The 15,498-nt window shown below is 37.7% G+C and overlaps 1 protein-coding gene across 8 annotated transcripts in view; it reads left to right on the top strand.

Moving 5' to 3' along the window:
* Positions 1 to 15,498, top strand: part of FAM13A (family with sequence similarity 13 member A) — a 353,806-nt gene that overhangs the window by 79,458 nt on the left and 258,850 nt on the right. For 7 of the 8 annotated variants that reach the window (XM_047717965.1, XM_047717964.1, XM_047717962.1 and 4 more), the window contains exon 4: positions 11,022 to 11,199. The exons of the other annotated variant lie outside the window; for it this stretch is intronic. In XM_047717965.1, the coding sequence (XP_047573921.1) occupies positions 11,022 to 11,199 (178 nt within the window). The remainder of the gene's footprint in view (positions 1 to 11,021; positions 11,200 to 15,498) is intronic. 8 annotated transcript variants of the gene reach the window in all.

Here is a 15,498-nt window from a genome sequence, read left to right as displayed (position 1 = left end):
AAAATATAAGTGCTATTTCTTTTTCAAAGCACCCTATTCCTAATCCTATCTTTCTGGGAATACTAACAAAGGTTTGTTTTTGTTTAAGTGTTCTTTTCCCTATTTTAGTTTTGTCTGTGGGATTTTGTGCATCTCTTCATATAAACATACATGATATTGGCTATTGTGATTTAAGAAAACCATTTGTATATGAGGACAAGGGGTACTTTGCTTTAGGAGGATTAGTAGTGGATATAGATGGAGGGAAATGTAACCAATTTGATTTGGGGAACCACAGATGTCTCTATGTGGACATATTTTTCTCTTCAGCCATTGTTGTCCTCAAGAGCAAGGGAATAGGAAGTGTGCTAAGGGGTGCATTCTTTCTTAGCAGATTTTCACTAGTCCTGACATTTTCAGCTGTTCTTCTTGCTCTAGCTCTTCACTATCTGGAGTACAAGAATCCATTAACAGTATCCAGAGACTAAGCCTCAGCCCTCCTGCCTGACCACACGCTTGCCTGGATGCACAGGGTGGTAGAGGGCTCATCTAAGCCTGATAGGCTTTAGAACATACAGGGGTTTTTCAGTCACTTGGATTCACTCCCAAATGTTTTTGAAATACCATCTGCCTCTCTCTTTGTTCTTTTTTGTCCTTGGTGCTTATATTTTTTCAACATCTTCCTGTCATTTTAGTGGATTCTGGGGAAGAAGATTTAATTAGATAAACACAAGTGATCAATCCTTCTCCTAAAATGGATATTCTCCCTTTCCTTTGTCTCCCCCTGTACTTGATTTTAAATGGAACAGAATTTTATAGTAGCAGCTGTGCAAACAGTTTGTGAGAGTTAAGAGCCTGTGAATTTTAGCTTATGAGAATTTGATAATTTAGACAGCAACCTTTTTTTTTTTTTTTTAAAGAAAACCACCCTAATAATAGGGTCATTTTAGTCAGTACAGTGCCTAATTGTAAAGAAATCTAATTAAATAAACTGAATTGTGCTTAAGACTGAGTTATGGTTTTCTTTGTTACATGAGGAATTTACTAGAGTAAGTTTGAGTTAAGCCTGTCTTTTATCCATACTATGTATCATAATGCCATTTATATTGTTGGATTTTGCCTTGCAGATTTTAAAATACCATGCAAATGTTGGCTAGTTACAATACTAGTTATTACATAATCATTCTTTGGATAGCATGAGCTCCATAGGAAGTATATGACCTATTTCCTTCCCCAGGTTAATTCCTTCTTACTGAGAAATTCCTTTTCTTTTGAAATTATTCAACCCTCAAATTTGTTTCTATGAAAAACCAGAATCATTACACTAAACTCCATATTTAAGCCCTTTGCATTTTCAGTATGTGCCTCTTAGGTTTTCTATAAGCAATGCCAAATACATAAACTTTGATTTTTCTGGGTAGACCTAAATCCAGAGAAGAGTTCAAGGTTGCCACCTGCATATTTGCCCAAGGAGCCAGTCAGTCAAATGTGCAAAACCTCCACTGGAATAAATTGGAAACATGGTGCCAGGAAAACGAGGTTCCCACATCTAACTCTATATATTTGATGACATTCCAGTTGGTTCTACTTCCCTCCAGATTCCTGTGACAGGAAAATATTATTTGTCTATATAACCCCCATGATCTCTAAGATTGTAGATCCTGATAACTAGATCTTTCGTTTCCTGAGCCCATTATATATCTTTATTTTCCTTTTTGACCCGAGGAGATAGCATTGAGTGGTGAGTGGGATTATGAAAACTTGGATAGAGAGTCTGTGGTTGAGCAGCTAATCTGCATTAGAACAACTGGTTGTGGGCGCCTGGGTGGCTCAGTGGGTTAAAGCCTCTGCCTTCGGCTCAGGTCATGATCCCAGAGTCCTGGGATCGAGCCCCCTGCTTCCCTTCCTTTCTCTCTGCCTCTCTCTCTGCCTGTCTCTCTGCCTACTTGTGATCTCTGTCAAATAAACAAATAAAAAATTAAAAAAAAAAAAAGAACAACTGGTTGTTTTGTGTATGCATGCGTGTGCATGTGTGTGCGTGTGTGTGTGTGCACGCGCAGATGGCTTATACCTTTTAAAAATTCTTTCATTGTCATTTTAGTGAGGTTTTAAGAGGAAAAGTAGATAAACTTATGTTTAAAAGGTCTCCTCTGACTTTCTTTTTTTTATACTTGATTTTAAAGCCAACAGAATTTCCTTAGAACAAATTTATTGACCTACAACTTATACACATAAAATTGCCCTTTTTAAAGTACATAGTTCAGTGGTGTTCAGTATTTTCAGAATACTGCCATCGCCACTATTTAGTTTTAGAACATTTTTATCACTCCAAAAGAAAAAGAAACCCCACACCCATTAGCAGATACTCCCATTCCTTCCTCTCCACCTCCCCCACTTCTCCCAGCCCTGGACATATGTACATCTGTACATCTGGCTACATAGATGTACCTGGACTTACCAACATTTCATGTAAATGGGGAGGCACACAATATGTGGTCTTTTGTGACTGACCTTTTGCACTTAGCATATGTTTCAAGTTTCATCCATGTTGGAACATCAGTACTTTGTTCCTTTTTATGACTGGCTAATTCTCTGTTGTATGAATATATCACATTTATCCATTTACCCATTGATGGACATTGGGTAGTTTTTACCTATTGATTATTATGAATACTGTTATGAACATTTATGCACAAGTTTTCATAGGGACATATGTTTTCATTTTTCTTGGGTATCTACCTAGGAGTGAAATTGCTGGGTCAAAGGGTGACATTGTTTAACATTTTAAGAAATGGTTTTCCAAGATAGCTGTACTATTTTCTGTTCCATCAGCAATGAATGAAGGTTTAGCTTTTCTACATCCTTGCCAACACCTATTATTGTCTGTGTTTTTATTCTTGTAGTACAGGGAATAGAATTTTTAATAGTAGAAAGATGATGGGCTTGAAGAGGGAAAACAGAGAGGAGACCAGCTGCTTAAAGGCCAAAATGATAATGTCTATTAGGGATTTTTAGAATGAATTGTGAATTGAATGAAATCCTCAGTAAATTCTGTATTTTTCACTAATGTTTTTATGTGAAGAGTATCTTAAGTGAGCTGGAAGAGGAATAGAAGAGCTAATAAATGAATTTTTAATATATAAGTATATATGATTATGTATTGATATTTATATATATAATTTGTATTAGTAGAAAATCAAGTCATGTAAAATAATGAAAGTTTAAAGAATATTAATTTGAAGGGATTATAGATGATCAACTTGCTAGGTGCCTATAGCTCTGCCCTAATGATGTTAAGCTGTATTCTCAATACCAGTATTTTGCTAAGCCCATGGAAATAATCAGCCTTTACACTGAGTTCATAAACAATTTGAAGACTTAGGGGAGAAAGAGGCAACTTCCAAAAGAGGCTTAAGAACCCTGGGTTTGATGGCTTATCTCATATGACACCAAATAAGTCCCGTTACAGCTGAGCATTTAATCACTAGTCTTTTAAAGGGTGGGAAACTAGTGGTAAAGTGATTCCCATTGAAATTACTTACTGTACTTTGCCCATTTAATATAGCACTAGATTTATGGAAAGAGCCAAGTTTGTTACCTGGGATATTGCCAATATTGTTCAAGATTAGCATATTATATTGTGGGAGGCTCCCCTTCCGAAGTGCTAGAATTTTTTTTTTTTCTATTCTCCTGTGTGCTGATGTTCCCACATAAACAGGTTCTTTAGCTGTTAAATGCTTGTGTCTGATATCTAGCCTGGCTATGAGCTCCCAATTTTGATGTTATATTATTTCATGTATTTCTTGTGTTTTTATCTATGCCAATCTGCCCCCATTGGCAAGCATTCAGCACTCAGTAAATGCCCGCAGAACAGACTTGCTGACATACTATTTAGGTATCATTGGGAGTGTTATGGGACTGTGAGTATTAAAGTGTCATCTAATTCTTTTTTCATCCTGTAGGCCTTGCCTTTATGTGCAGGCTCATTCTGGGAGCTGGAAGTATTAGTGTAGATTAGCTAATTTGGTAATAAGCATACCTCTGCATTTGTAGAATCTAATCAGATAAGATTCATAGTTTCACTAATGTCTAAGAAAAGACTGTAATTTATAAATGTTATCAGTTACTTTATCATCCTGTCCTTTCAGAAATTTGTGTGAGGCCCTGAGAACTTTGTCATGGACAAGGGTTGCAAGAAAGTTGTAAACATATAACCTTTACTTTTATATAGAAATATACCAATTCCATTAACTAGAAAATATTATTATGTTGTTTAGATAAGCTTCTTGTCAGTTTAAAGAAGTGATTCCATTCCTGGGGTATGAAATGCAGCTGTAAAACCCAGTCTAATCCAGTGTAGCTGGTGTTGTATGATTATTTTCCCCATTCTTACCAATTACATATTTAGAAGGAAACATAATTCATGTTTTGTTCTCACATATCCTACAGAACATTTTGTACCCATTCATGGAGGTTTTTATTAAAACATTCCTCCACATACATCTCAGGACCTATGAAGCTATAATTTATCATGTAAGTGAATTAAGATTCCCACCCCCACAACTTACCAATTTTGCTTGTTCATTTGTTGATTCAGGAAACATTTGTTAAACATTTACATGTACGAGACCGGGTGGTAGTTGCTCTGTGATAATGATAGCAGCAGTATCTGACTTTGTTGGAGTGCACTGATCAGACCATAAGCTCTGAGGTCAGACTGCCACTGATGAATTGCAGCTTGGCTACATGGGAACTGTGTGAACATGGACAAGTTAATTAATCTTCAGTCTAGTCCTCTCTAACTGGGGATGTATTAGGCTCCTGTTGCTGCTGTGACAGATTTCCACAAATTCAGTGGTTTAAAAACCACACAAATTATCTCAGTATTCTATGGGTGAGAAGTTTGTGGGCTCAGCTGGTGTCTCTACTCCAGGTTCACAAGGCCAAAGTCAAGGTGTTGGTCAGCCTGTGTACTTATCTGAAGGTTCCAGGAGAGAAGCTCCTTCCATGCTCTCTTGGATCCTTGGCATTCTTTCATTCCATGGAGTTGTAAGGCCAAGGTTCCTGTTTTCTTGCTGGCTTCTTCTTGGCTTTAAGAGGCTGTCCACATGCTCAGACTTGTGACCTTTCTTCATCTTCAAAGTCAGCAACAGCTTATTGTTCTATCTAACAGATTAGCAAGTTTTCATAAATCCTTTGTGAGGCTTAATGAGGAAATAAAAAGCTACTTCGATAAATCTGGCGCCACGAGGCTAAATATTTTGGTTCTTTTAATGGCTGACCTTCTCGTGGCTCTGAGATCTATCACGGTAGAGATTAGCATTTTGCCTGTTTTGTTTTTTTGGTTTCTTTTTTTTTCCTCCTCAGGCTAAGGTTGTAAGTAGAGTATAACTTCATGGCCATTGAAAAATCAAAGTGCACGGCAAGCACCACGATAAATGTCCACATTAGGGTTAAGTGCCATCTCGTGATATAGGTTCAGCATTGCTGATTATGATCATAATCGTTTTTAAATGAGAACAAATACTTGTCACGTGGTTCAATGTTTGCTGCTTAATCTGAAATGCAAATTTTTTTTTTATGGTACAGTCTTTAAGTGCTGAGTAGTTTTCTCCATATACTATGTATACTGTGCTTGTATGTTTGTGTTTTAGCCTGAGAAATGGATGAAAATTGCCCAACAACAAATGAAAGCTTTCAAGAAAATTTGTGTAATTTGAAATGACTCCTTTCACTAATGGAGAAAGTTCTTGTCCTAGGAAAAGATTAATGTTAAGGAAAATGATGACTATTTCAATTATTAACCATTGTTCCATCTGCAAAGTTTCCTTAAACCTTTTGGCTCATAAATTATATTCTAATTTTTATTCCAATTAAATTCTAGAAATAACTATAAGTTTAAACAGTCAAATTTTTTTTAAAGATTTTATTTATTAGAGAGAGAGAGTGAGAGAGAACAAGAGAGAGCAAAAAGTGGGAGGGAGGAGCGCGCTCTCCACTGAGCAGGTAGCAGGATCAGGGGCTTGATGCCAGGATCCTGGGATCATGACCTGAGCTGAAGGCAGATGCTTAACCAACTGAGCCACCCAGGCACCCCAGCAGTTAAAATATTTTAATGCAACTTCAGAAGTGCATTTCACTTCTGTTTCAGAGGCCCTTCTGTGGAATTTCACTGATGAATGTCCTTACCCTCTGACCACCAAATAACACTTCTGTTATCGTTTGAATACTCTGTGATCCCCTTCCTACTTAACGCTTCAGCTCTGCTATTTGTGTAAATGGACTAAATTATTCGTTCTTCAAGGTATATTTGGAATACAGATGTCTCTTTATTTGTATGCTAGTTTGTGTAACTATCTGTGTATCTCAAAAGTGTGTATCAGGCCATCAAAACTATTTATCACTTTTTATATGTAAGGCATTGAAGAAATTTAAAAACACCTTTAAACCTCAGCCTTCAACCAACTCTGAAGGAGCTTACATTTGCTGGTTTGTGGATTTTTGTTGTTGTTGTTAAACTGCCAGTAAACACTGAATATTTTCTCAATAGGGCCTTGCTGACAATCTTATTTATATTGTAATCACCACCCTCACTGCAACCTGTACTTTTTTTTTTTTAAGATTTTATTTATTTGACAGAGAGAGATATCACAAGTAGGCAGAGAGGCAGGCAGAGAGAGAGAGAGGAGGAAGCAGGCTCCCTGCTGAGCAGAGCGGGGGGGGGGGGGGGGGGGGGGGTGGGGGGGGGGTGGGGGGGTGTGTGTGGCTGGATCCCAGGACCCTGGGATCATGACCTGAGCTGAAGGCAGAGGCTTTAACCCACTGACCCACCCAGGCGCCCCCCCCCCCCAACCTGTACTTTGACTTCCCTCAAGACCTATTACTGTATTTATCGCTTAAGGTGGCACCTACTAGAATCTAAGTTCCCTGAGAGCAGGGATTTCTGTTTGTGTTTTCTGATGTATCCCAAACGCTTAGAATTTTGCCAGGCACAGAAGAGCCACTCAGTAAATATTTGCTGAATGACTGAATGTGTATTCCATGCATGCATTTTTCATATGTAAAACAAACAACTTCCATATGTAAAGCAAACAAGATATGAACTATATGCAGAATGGCCCTTGGCTTCCCATCTCACTGCTATCTACCTGCTCCAGGACAACCAAGCAGCCTCTCTCTCTGGGACTATCCTTTCCCAGCTCCGCAGCCTGCTTTCCCCTGTGCCCCTCACAGTCCAGACTCAACACAGCAACCAGAGTGGTCCTTTTAAGTCCAATCTCACAGCTCAAAGCCCTCACTCAGGTTTGAGGGGGTGGGAACATGGTTTATAATAAGACTGTAATGATCTTCCCTGGGTCTTTCCTGAACTGTCTCCTGATTACACTTCCTTCCACTCTCCCAACACTTGGCCTTGGCCCTTGCCATTTCTACTGATTAGTAGCACATTAGCATGTGCTAAGCATTCTCCCTTTCCTTCAGCTCTCTGCTTGATTGTCACCATGTCAGAGTGGCCTTCCCAGCTCATGCTGAATGAAATAACATTCCCACCCCTACATCACTCTGCTTTTATTCCTACTAATCCTGCCTTAATTTCTTCAGAGCATTTACATTTCCACTCACATATATATTATTAGACTACTATTTGTCCTCCCCCATCATATTATAACTTTTATAAAAGCATGAAGTTTGTTTTCAGTGCTATATCCCTAGAGAATGCCAGACACACAGAAAGCATGTGATAAGTATTACACACAGCGTAAGTATAATGAATAAATGTTCACAAAGATAGAAGCCTTGCTTGCTTTTTTAATAATGTGAGACCTTGGAGGTATTGTAATTACCAATATTGATGCAAGAGCACAAATGGCAAGTGATGTTTATTATATTTAGGTATCAGTAAATCAAAAAACAATGCAAGCAATAATAAAGTAATTATTATAAGCTTTTGCTCTGAGGCATCAAAAGGCACATTTACACCAATACTGCTTCCTTTCCAACCACACCCACCCCCACTTGCTGTGCTAGGCATTCCTCTAGAAGCCTCCTTTTTTTTTTTTTTTTTTTAACATTTTTAAAAAAGATTTTATTTATTGGAAGAGAGCGAGAGGGAGAGAGACAGAAAGAAAGAGAGCAGAGGTAGGGGGAGAAGCAGACTCCCCATCAAGCAGGGAGCCCGATGCAGGACTCAGTCCCAGGATCCTGAGATCATGACCTGAGCTGAAGGCAGAGGCTTAACCAACTGAGCCACCCACGCACCCCTAGAAGCCTCTTTTAAAGGTGTTGAGCAATTAATCTCATGTATAGGAAATCTTGTCTATAAGATTGCTACAGGCTGGGGGTAGCAACGATTTTTACCACATTTCTAGAAACAACCCAAATTACAGATTCTTGGTATGTTAACACATTATTAGTAGGAAAAGAGGTGACAAGAAATGTTACGTTAATAAATCAGGGTCTTTACTGCACTGTCAGTATATTTGAACAGAGTCGGAAGGTAAATTATGAATATTCAGGGTTCAAAGTGAGTGCGTTGCGATTAAAGCCTCTGAGGTAGAGGACACTTGCATACTCGCCTAGTGAGTGAATCAGTGAATCTATCTTCCATCATAGGAAATGGAAGATGTTTTCTCTTCAGCTGCTTTTTCTTTTTGAGAAGATATTTGGTGATTCTTCCATTTATGCTCTAAAGGAATTATGTTGTTTTGTTACGTTTGAGATTCTCTGACTGTATCTGTCTCCCTTCCTATTACTTGCCAGTTTATTTCCTGGGAAAATTATTTATCATATTTCAAAACTTGGAAGTCAGTGATGAAAGTTCTCCCTCTCTTTCAAAGATGTTATTGTCATAAACTCATAACTGTTTTCAATATTTGTTTTATTCAGTTTGGTGTCTTCACACATTGCCTGCCTTAGGATTTGAGGTTTCATTTCAGAGCCAGAAGACTAATGGCCCATTATCAAGGCTGTAGGAATGCTGTTGCCTGTATCCTCAAATGCTAGAATTAAACCATAGTTTTAAACAGACAGTACATACCCATGAAAATATCCAGATTCACTTTGGATTAGTCACTGTAAGAAAATTAAAAAGGCAAAATAGAATTCATTTTCTTTTAGTTCATATTTATTTCTAACCATAAAGGTATGAGCAAGGGGTAGTTTTCAATTTTTAATCACTCCAAACTTAATTATTTCCATTTCTTTTTTTTTTTATTTTTTTTTTAAAGATTTTATTTATTTTTTTGACAGAGAGAAATCACAAGTAGGCAGAGAGGCAAGCAGAGAGAGAGAGAGGAGGAAGCAGGCTCCCTGCAGAGCAGAGAGCCCAACGCGGGGCTCGATCCCAGGACCCTGAAATCATGACCTGAGCCGAAGGCAGAGGCTTAACCCACTGAGCCACCCAGGCGCCCCAATTATTTCCATTTCTTACATAGTCAAGATCATAATACAGTGGAAAGTAATGCCATCATAAGCAACACACCACATATTTTTAGGGATTATTGAAGTATTTGTATATGATTTCTTTTTTTAAAGTAATTTAATGTGAAAATTTCCTAATATCAAGAAACTGTTTTTCTGTAAACCCTGTAGTGGTTATTGGATCACATTGTTGGTGATCAGTGAAAAATAGTTACTCCAACCATAAATAGAATGTTCTCTAATACGATTTTAACAAAGATTGAAGTCTACACGTTTTTGGCATTGGTACTTTTGGCAGCATCCCTTATTCTAACATTCATAAAGGTGAAATGGATTCATATTAAAAGACATTTCATTAATACCTCAGTGCTCTCATAAAACCAAATTAATGAAGGTAAAGTAAAAGAAGTTACTCTGTCTAACAAGTAGTTACATAGCACTTAACATGTGGCAACCTCTCTGGTTTGGGTACTTTGTAAATTGAAACTCTTAATCCTCATCACAACCCCATGAGGTAGTTAATATTCCCATTTATAAATGAGGAAAGGTTTAAAGTCTAAGGTCACCCAGGTGTCAGGTGGCAGAACCCAGATCCTAACCCAGAAAGTGACTCCTGAACCCACCTTCTTGATCCTTGCTCTCTGGCCACTTAGCAGCACTTTCTGTGAGTTTCTGAATGTTTTCTGGATTTTCGCTTCCTTTGATGGCCTCATATTATGCATAAATTTTGTAACACTGACTAATCCACTTCCTTTGCATCACATTTGCATCTCTTTGCTGTTTCTTATTCACTTGACTGGCTAAAGCAACCGACCTAAATTAAGGAATCCAATGTATATTAGTAGTAACTGGATTAAGTTCTCATTGCCTTAGACATGTGCCTAAAAGGATGGGTTGTGATTATTCCCCTAAAGTATTTGCTATAAAATATTTATGTTTGCCTCTGAGAGAAGGTAGTATACAATTTTTTAAAATAACTTTTCTGTATTTAGATATTGACAAAACACCTAAGTCTTTGAGAATCGAAGGAAACTTTTCATATGTCTGTCTGAATTTTGGCTCACTGTAAGATATTTTTGGTGTTTGTATGAGAAGCACATATTAAATTCTAAACTCTGACATGGGAGAGATAAAAAGTTATGTAGGGATTAAAAGTTTCCTTTAGTTTCCTCTAGCTACAGATTTCTTGATGATTAAGTTTAGTCTTGTTCATGGTGACCAAGGAATGTCTCTTGTATTAAATTTTGTTCAACTACGAGATTCTTATTTTTAATGAGCTTGAAGACTGTAATCAAATGGGAGGTTCCACTATGGATAAAAAGCCAACCTATATCTTAATTTTGGGTAAGGACACACAGAAGTGAAATACGAACCCATTTTATGCAATAGTAGAGCTTTAATTTTGAGGGTGTCTTGAATGAGTTAGTAAATCTTTAACATTAAAATAAGTTCAATGCTGAAATATCAAAGAAAAGGCAAAACTGCCCCCCTTTTTTCTCAAGGGCTTATTTAAGCCTTTAGGAATTTTTCCTGAATAAAATATTAGACCTTATGATGCCTCTGTGCTTTTGTTGTTGTTACTGTGCAGTATGCCTGAGAGCGTTTTTTATTCTTTTTCTTTCCAGATGACAGAAATGATGCTCAGGAGAGTAGCTTAAGAGACTTAATAAAAGAGCTGCCTGACACCCACTACTGCCTCCTCAAGTACCTATGCCAGTTCTTGACAAAAGTAGCCAAGCACCATGTGCAGAACCGCATGAATGTTCACAATCTCGCCACTGTATTTGGGCCAAATTGCTTTCAGTAAGTTAGTGGAGTTTTGCTTTTAATATTACATACCACTTTTTCTTTATTACTGCCTGAAATCACTTGGGTTGTAGAATCCTGTTTCAGACTGAAAAGTCAGCCAATTTATGTTGGAGGAGTTCTATCTTGCTATTGGGAATTTTGGCCTTGTTTTTCATCCCAATTTTGAAGACGGCACATGCACCTTTTCACGAAAACCATAATTTACAATATTTCCAACAACTTTATTTAGAATTCTGGAAATAAGTTTTACTTTCACTAAAAAGGACATTTAAACATTTTAATCTGGGGCACCTGGGTGGCTCAGTTGGTTAAGCAACTGCCTTCGGCTCAGGTCCTGATCCTGGAGTCCCAGAATCAAGTCCCACATCAGGCCCTCTGCTCATCAGGGAGCTGGCTTCTCCCTCTGCCCCTCGCCCCTTTCATGCTCTCTCTCTCTCTCAAATAAATAAAATCTTTAAAAAAAAATTTTAATCTGAAGCATTGATTAGCAGAAATGGAAGGAGTACAATATATTGCATAATTTATTAAAGTGATAAAATCATTGCTAATAGTAGAAAAATACAAGCTCAGTTTGTCAGTGAGAGAAAAACGTAACCTTTGCTACATTTGTTTCCTAGGAATAAACTAGACTTTAGGAATAAATGAACTTCTCTCTTTGGTGGGTGCTATAACACTGGCCACAAGAATTTTTGTAAAACTTTATATTTTCTTTTCCTTTTTATTCCTTAAAGGTCTTCAGTTGTGATATATGAAACATGATTTTGAAATCCAGGGACTTTTCTTTTAACTCTCCTATTAACCTATTAATCCCCACGTTATCAAACATATTTCTTCTAGTTATAAGGACAGAGAAAGAGTATACTCACACTTTAAAAGCTCTCATAAAGTCTCAGCATTTTTTTTTTAAGATTTTATTTATTTATTTGACAGAGAGAAATCACAAGTAGGCAGAGAGGCAGGCAGAGAGAGAGGAGGAAGCAGGCTCCCCGCTGAGCAGAAAGCCCGATGTGGGGCTCGAACCCAGGACCTGGGATCATGACCTGAGCTGAAGGCAGCGGCTTAACCCACTGAGCCACCCAGGCGCCCCTCAGCATTTTTTAAAGTAGTGTATCTCCTTATACAGTCAGTTAACCTATAGATTCATTCATCAACCCAGAACTACAAATATTACAGTCCTCAGAATAACTGTTCAGTATAAACTTGGCTTAGATCATGGTAGTCCAGGGTTCCAGGACATTCATAACCTGTGGCGGGAAGTTCTACGTTTAAAAAAAAACAAAAACGTTTATTTGAGAGAGAGAGAGGAGAGCGCATGCGAGCACATGTGCACACAAGGGCCGGGAGGGGTGGAGGAAAAGAATCTTCAAGTAGTCTCCTCGCTCAGCACAGAGCCTTCCCCAGGGCTGGATCTCAGATCCAATGAGATCATGAACTGAGCTGAAATCAAGAGTCAGACGCTTAACCGACTGAGCCACAAAAGTGCCCCAAGAAGTTCTACCTTAGTAACTATTCCCATTGTAACTTAGAGATTTACAGTTAAAAAAAATTTTTTTTTAAAGATTTTATTTATTTGTCAGAGAGAGTGAGCAAAAGCAAGGAGAGTGGCAAGCAGAGAGAGAAGCAGGCTAGCCAATGAGCAAGGAGCCTGATGCAGGACCCTATCCCAGGACCCTGGGATCATGACCTGAGCTGAAGTCAGATGCTTAACTGAGCCACCCAGGCATACCGAGATTTAAATTTTAAATAGTAGCATTTCAGAGGATACGTTAGGGTCTCATGAGTAAATATCTCAAACGTAAGCTGCACTAACTTCTTACTCATGAATTTTGTGTTAGTGAAATAAGCTGTATTTATTCTTTTTACTCCTACGTTCAGAATAAACCTTTGATGATCTACATGTAAGAAATTAAGCAGAAAACTGTTCAGTAATTTTGAAACCCTAGATTCTAAGAGAGGTGAAAACGAATTTTTAAATAGAATAGGTTTTTTAAAAAGATTTTATTTTCTTAAGATTGAGAGAGAGCACGAGAACATGCAGAAGAGTGGGAAGAGGAGAACAGACTCCCCACTGAGTGCAGAACCCAACATGGGGCTCCATCCCAGGACCCTGAGACCAGGATCTGAGCTGAAGTCAAACTTAACCAGCTGAGCCACCCAGGTGCCCCTAGAAAGCTTATTTTATAACACACAGATCAATATTTGATGGCTAACTTACTGGATTGGCCTCGATCTAGAATTTCTGATAACCTGCTTCAATCAAATATCAAATAAGTAATGAGTTTTTATTATAGGCTCTACTAATCAGTATAGCTTTTAAGCTTTTTGTATTGTGGTAAAATATACATAACAAAACTTACCATTTTACCATTTTTAAGTATACAGTTCAATGGCATTAAGTACAGGTGTATTGCTGTGATCGACTTGGTATGTATTTCTAAACTTACAAATATAGAAGTTGCCACTAGGTACTTTTCTCATTGAAATAGAGTGTAATTTTTAAAAGAACTGTTTATTGGGACACCTGGATGGCTCAGTGGGTTAGGCCTTTGGCTTCGGCTTAGGTCATGATCTCAGGGTCCTGGGATAGAGCCCCGCATTGGGCTCTCTGCTCAGCGGGGAGCCTGCTTTCCCCTCTCTCTCTGCCTACTTGTGATCTCTCTCTGTCAAATAAATAAATCTTTTAAAAAAATTAAAAGAGCTGTTTATTGAGCTCTTACCAAGTTCTATACTGTCTCCCTTATCTGCTTGATTCTAAAGAGGCAGAAGTGGTTTATGTTGTTCTTGAAGTTCCTCTGTCTAGGTTAAGGAAAAGCAAACACTTGAACTCCAGTGACCACACTTAGCTTTCCACTTAGCTTTCCACGGACCATCTTTATCACATGTATGGACTAAGATTCAAGGATAATTGTCAGATAAACCACAAAAAGACAAAGGAAATGCTTTTCTGATACCCAAGGTGAATGTATTGTCTTAGTCAATGGATGAGGAAGAGTTTTTGTTTGTTTGTTTTTTAAATAAGGGAACATTCTCGTGAAATAGTGTTAACTTTTGAAAGAACATAATATTTCAGATATAAAAAGGTATTGGCTATGAAATTTATGATCATAAAGTGGGAGAAAGTTCACCAAAAATTCAAATTCACCAACAAGGTGAATGTTTGGTACTCTGAATGCTGGGCTTCTGGGTGGCTCTGTAATTACAGATTTTCAACATGTAATTCCAGTTATTTGTTTATTAAGTTTAGATGATCACGTAATATTATCATATAAATACTCAAATAATATAGAGGTATATAGGATAAAAATAAAGTATCCCATGCCAACCTCTCCTTCTTAGGGATAAAATCCATAACCACTAGGTAGATAGACTTCCTTCCTTATTTCTGAACATGGCCATAAATCTTCAATTTTTAAGTGTAAGTCTGATTGTGATGCATATATTATGAAGCTTTATTTTTTTTTTTACAGTAGCAGTGGAACTTATAATATCACTCTACTTACATACCCCATTCTTTAACTATTGAATATCACGAATTCTCCCTAACTCGGTTAATTTTCCCTGTAATGATAAGCACCGAGGTGTCAGTTCTTATGTATTAAGACAGAGTGGTAGTGAACATATTGAGTGTTGTAACTCTTTATGTACATCTGAAACTATTTCTCTAGAATAGATAACCTATAAATGGAATTGCTTGGCTGAGGGGTTTATGCATTTTAAAATTAATGTGTGGTGCCGTTCATGAGTCTGTAACAATTTATATTATTCTTCCATTGGTGTTTAGGAATACTCCTTTCCCTGTAACCTTGCTATACTGAGTTTTAACACCCATTTAAATACTTGTTGCTCTGGGGCACCTGGGTGGCTCAGTGGGTTAAGCCTCTGCCTTCGGCTCAGGTCATGATCTCAGGGTCCTGGGATTGAGCCCCGCATCGGGCTTCTGCTCAGCGGTGAGCCTGCTTCCCTCTCTCTCTGCCTGCCTCTCTGCCTACCTGTGATCTCTCTCTCTCTCTGTCAAATGAATAAAAATTAAAAAAAATAAAATTAAAAAAAAAAATACTTGTTGCTCTAGTGGGAAAAAATGCTCTCTGAATTATTTGTGAGATTGTATATATATTTTAGATTTATGTGGTGGGTGGCATTGGTATTTGTGTTTCTCTGTAGCTTCTGCTTCTGTCTTGTGCTTGCTTTTTACTTTATTTTATATCTGTGGCTCTTCTTGCTTTATAGGAGTTCTTTAGGTTTTCTAGAAATTAATTCTTTGCTAAAAAAGTTACAGAACTTTTTTCCTATTCT

Source organism: Lutra lutra, chromosome 2 (genome assembly GCF_902655055.1).
Source record: "Lutra lutra chromosome 2, mLutLut1.2, whole genome shotgun sequence".
Taxonomy (NCBI): Eukaryota; Metazoa; Chordata; class Mammalia; order Carnivora; family Mustelidae; genus Lutra; species Lutra lutra.
Note: the sequence above shows the minus strand (reverse complement) of the source record. Positions and strands in the feature narration are given on the sequence as shown.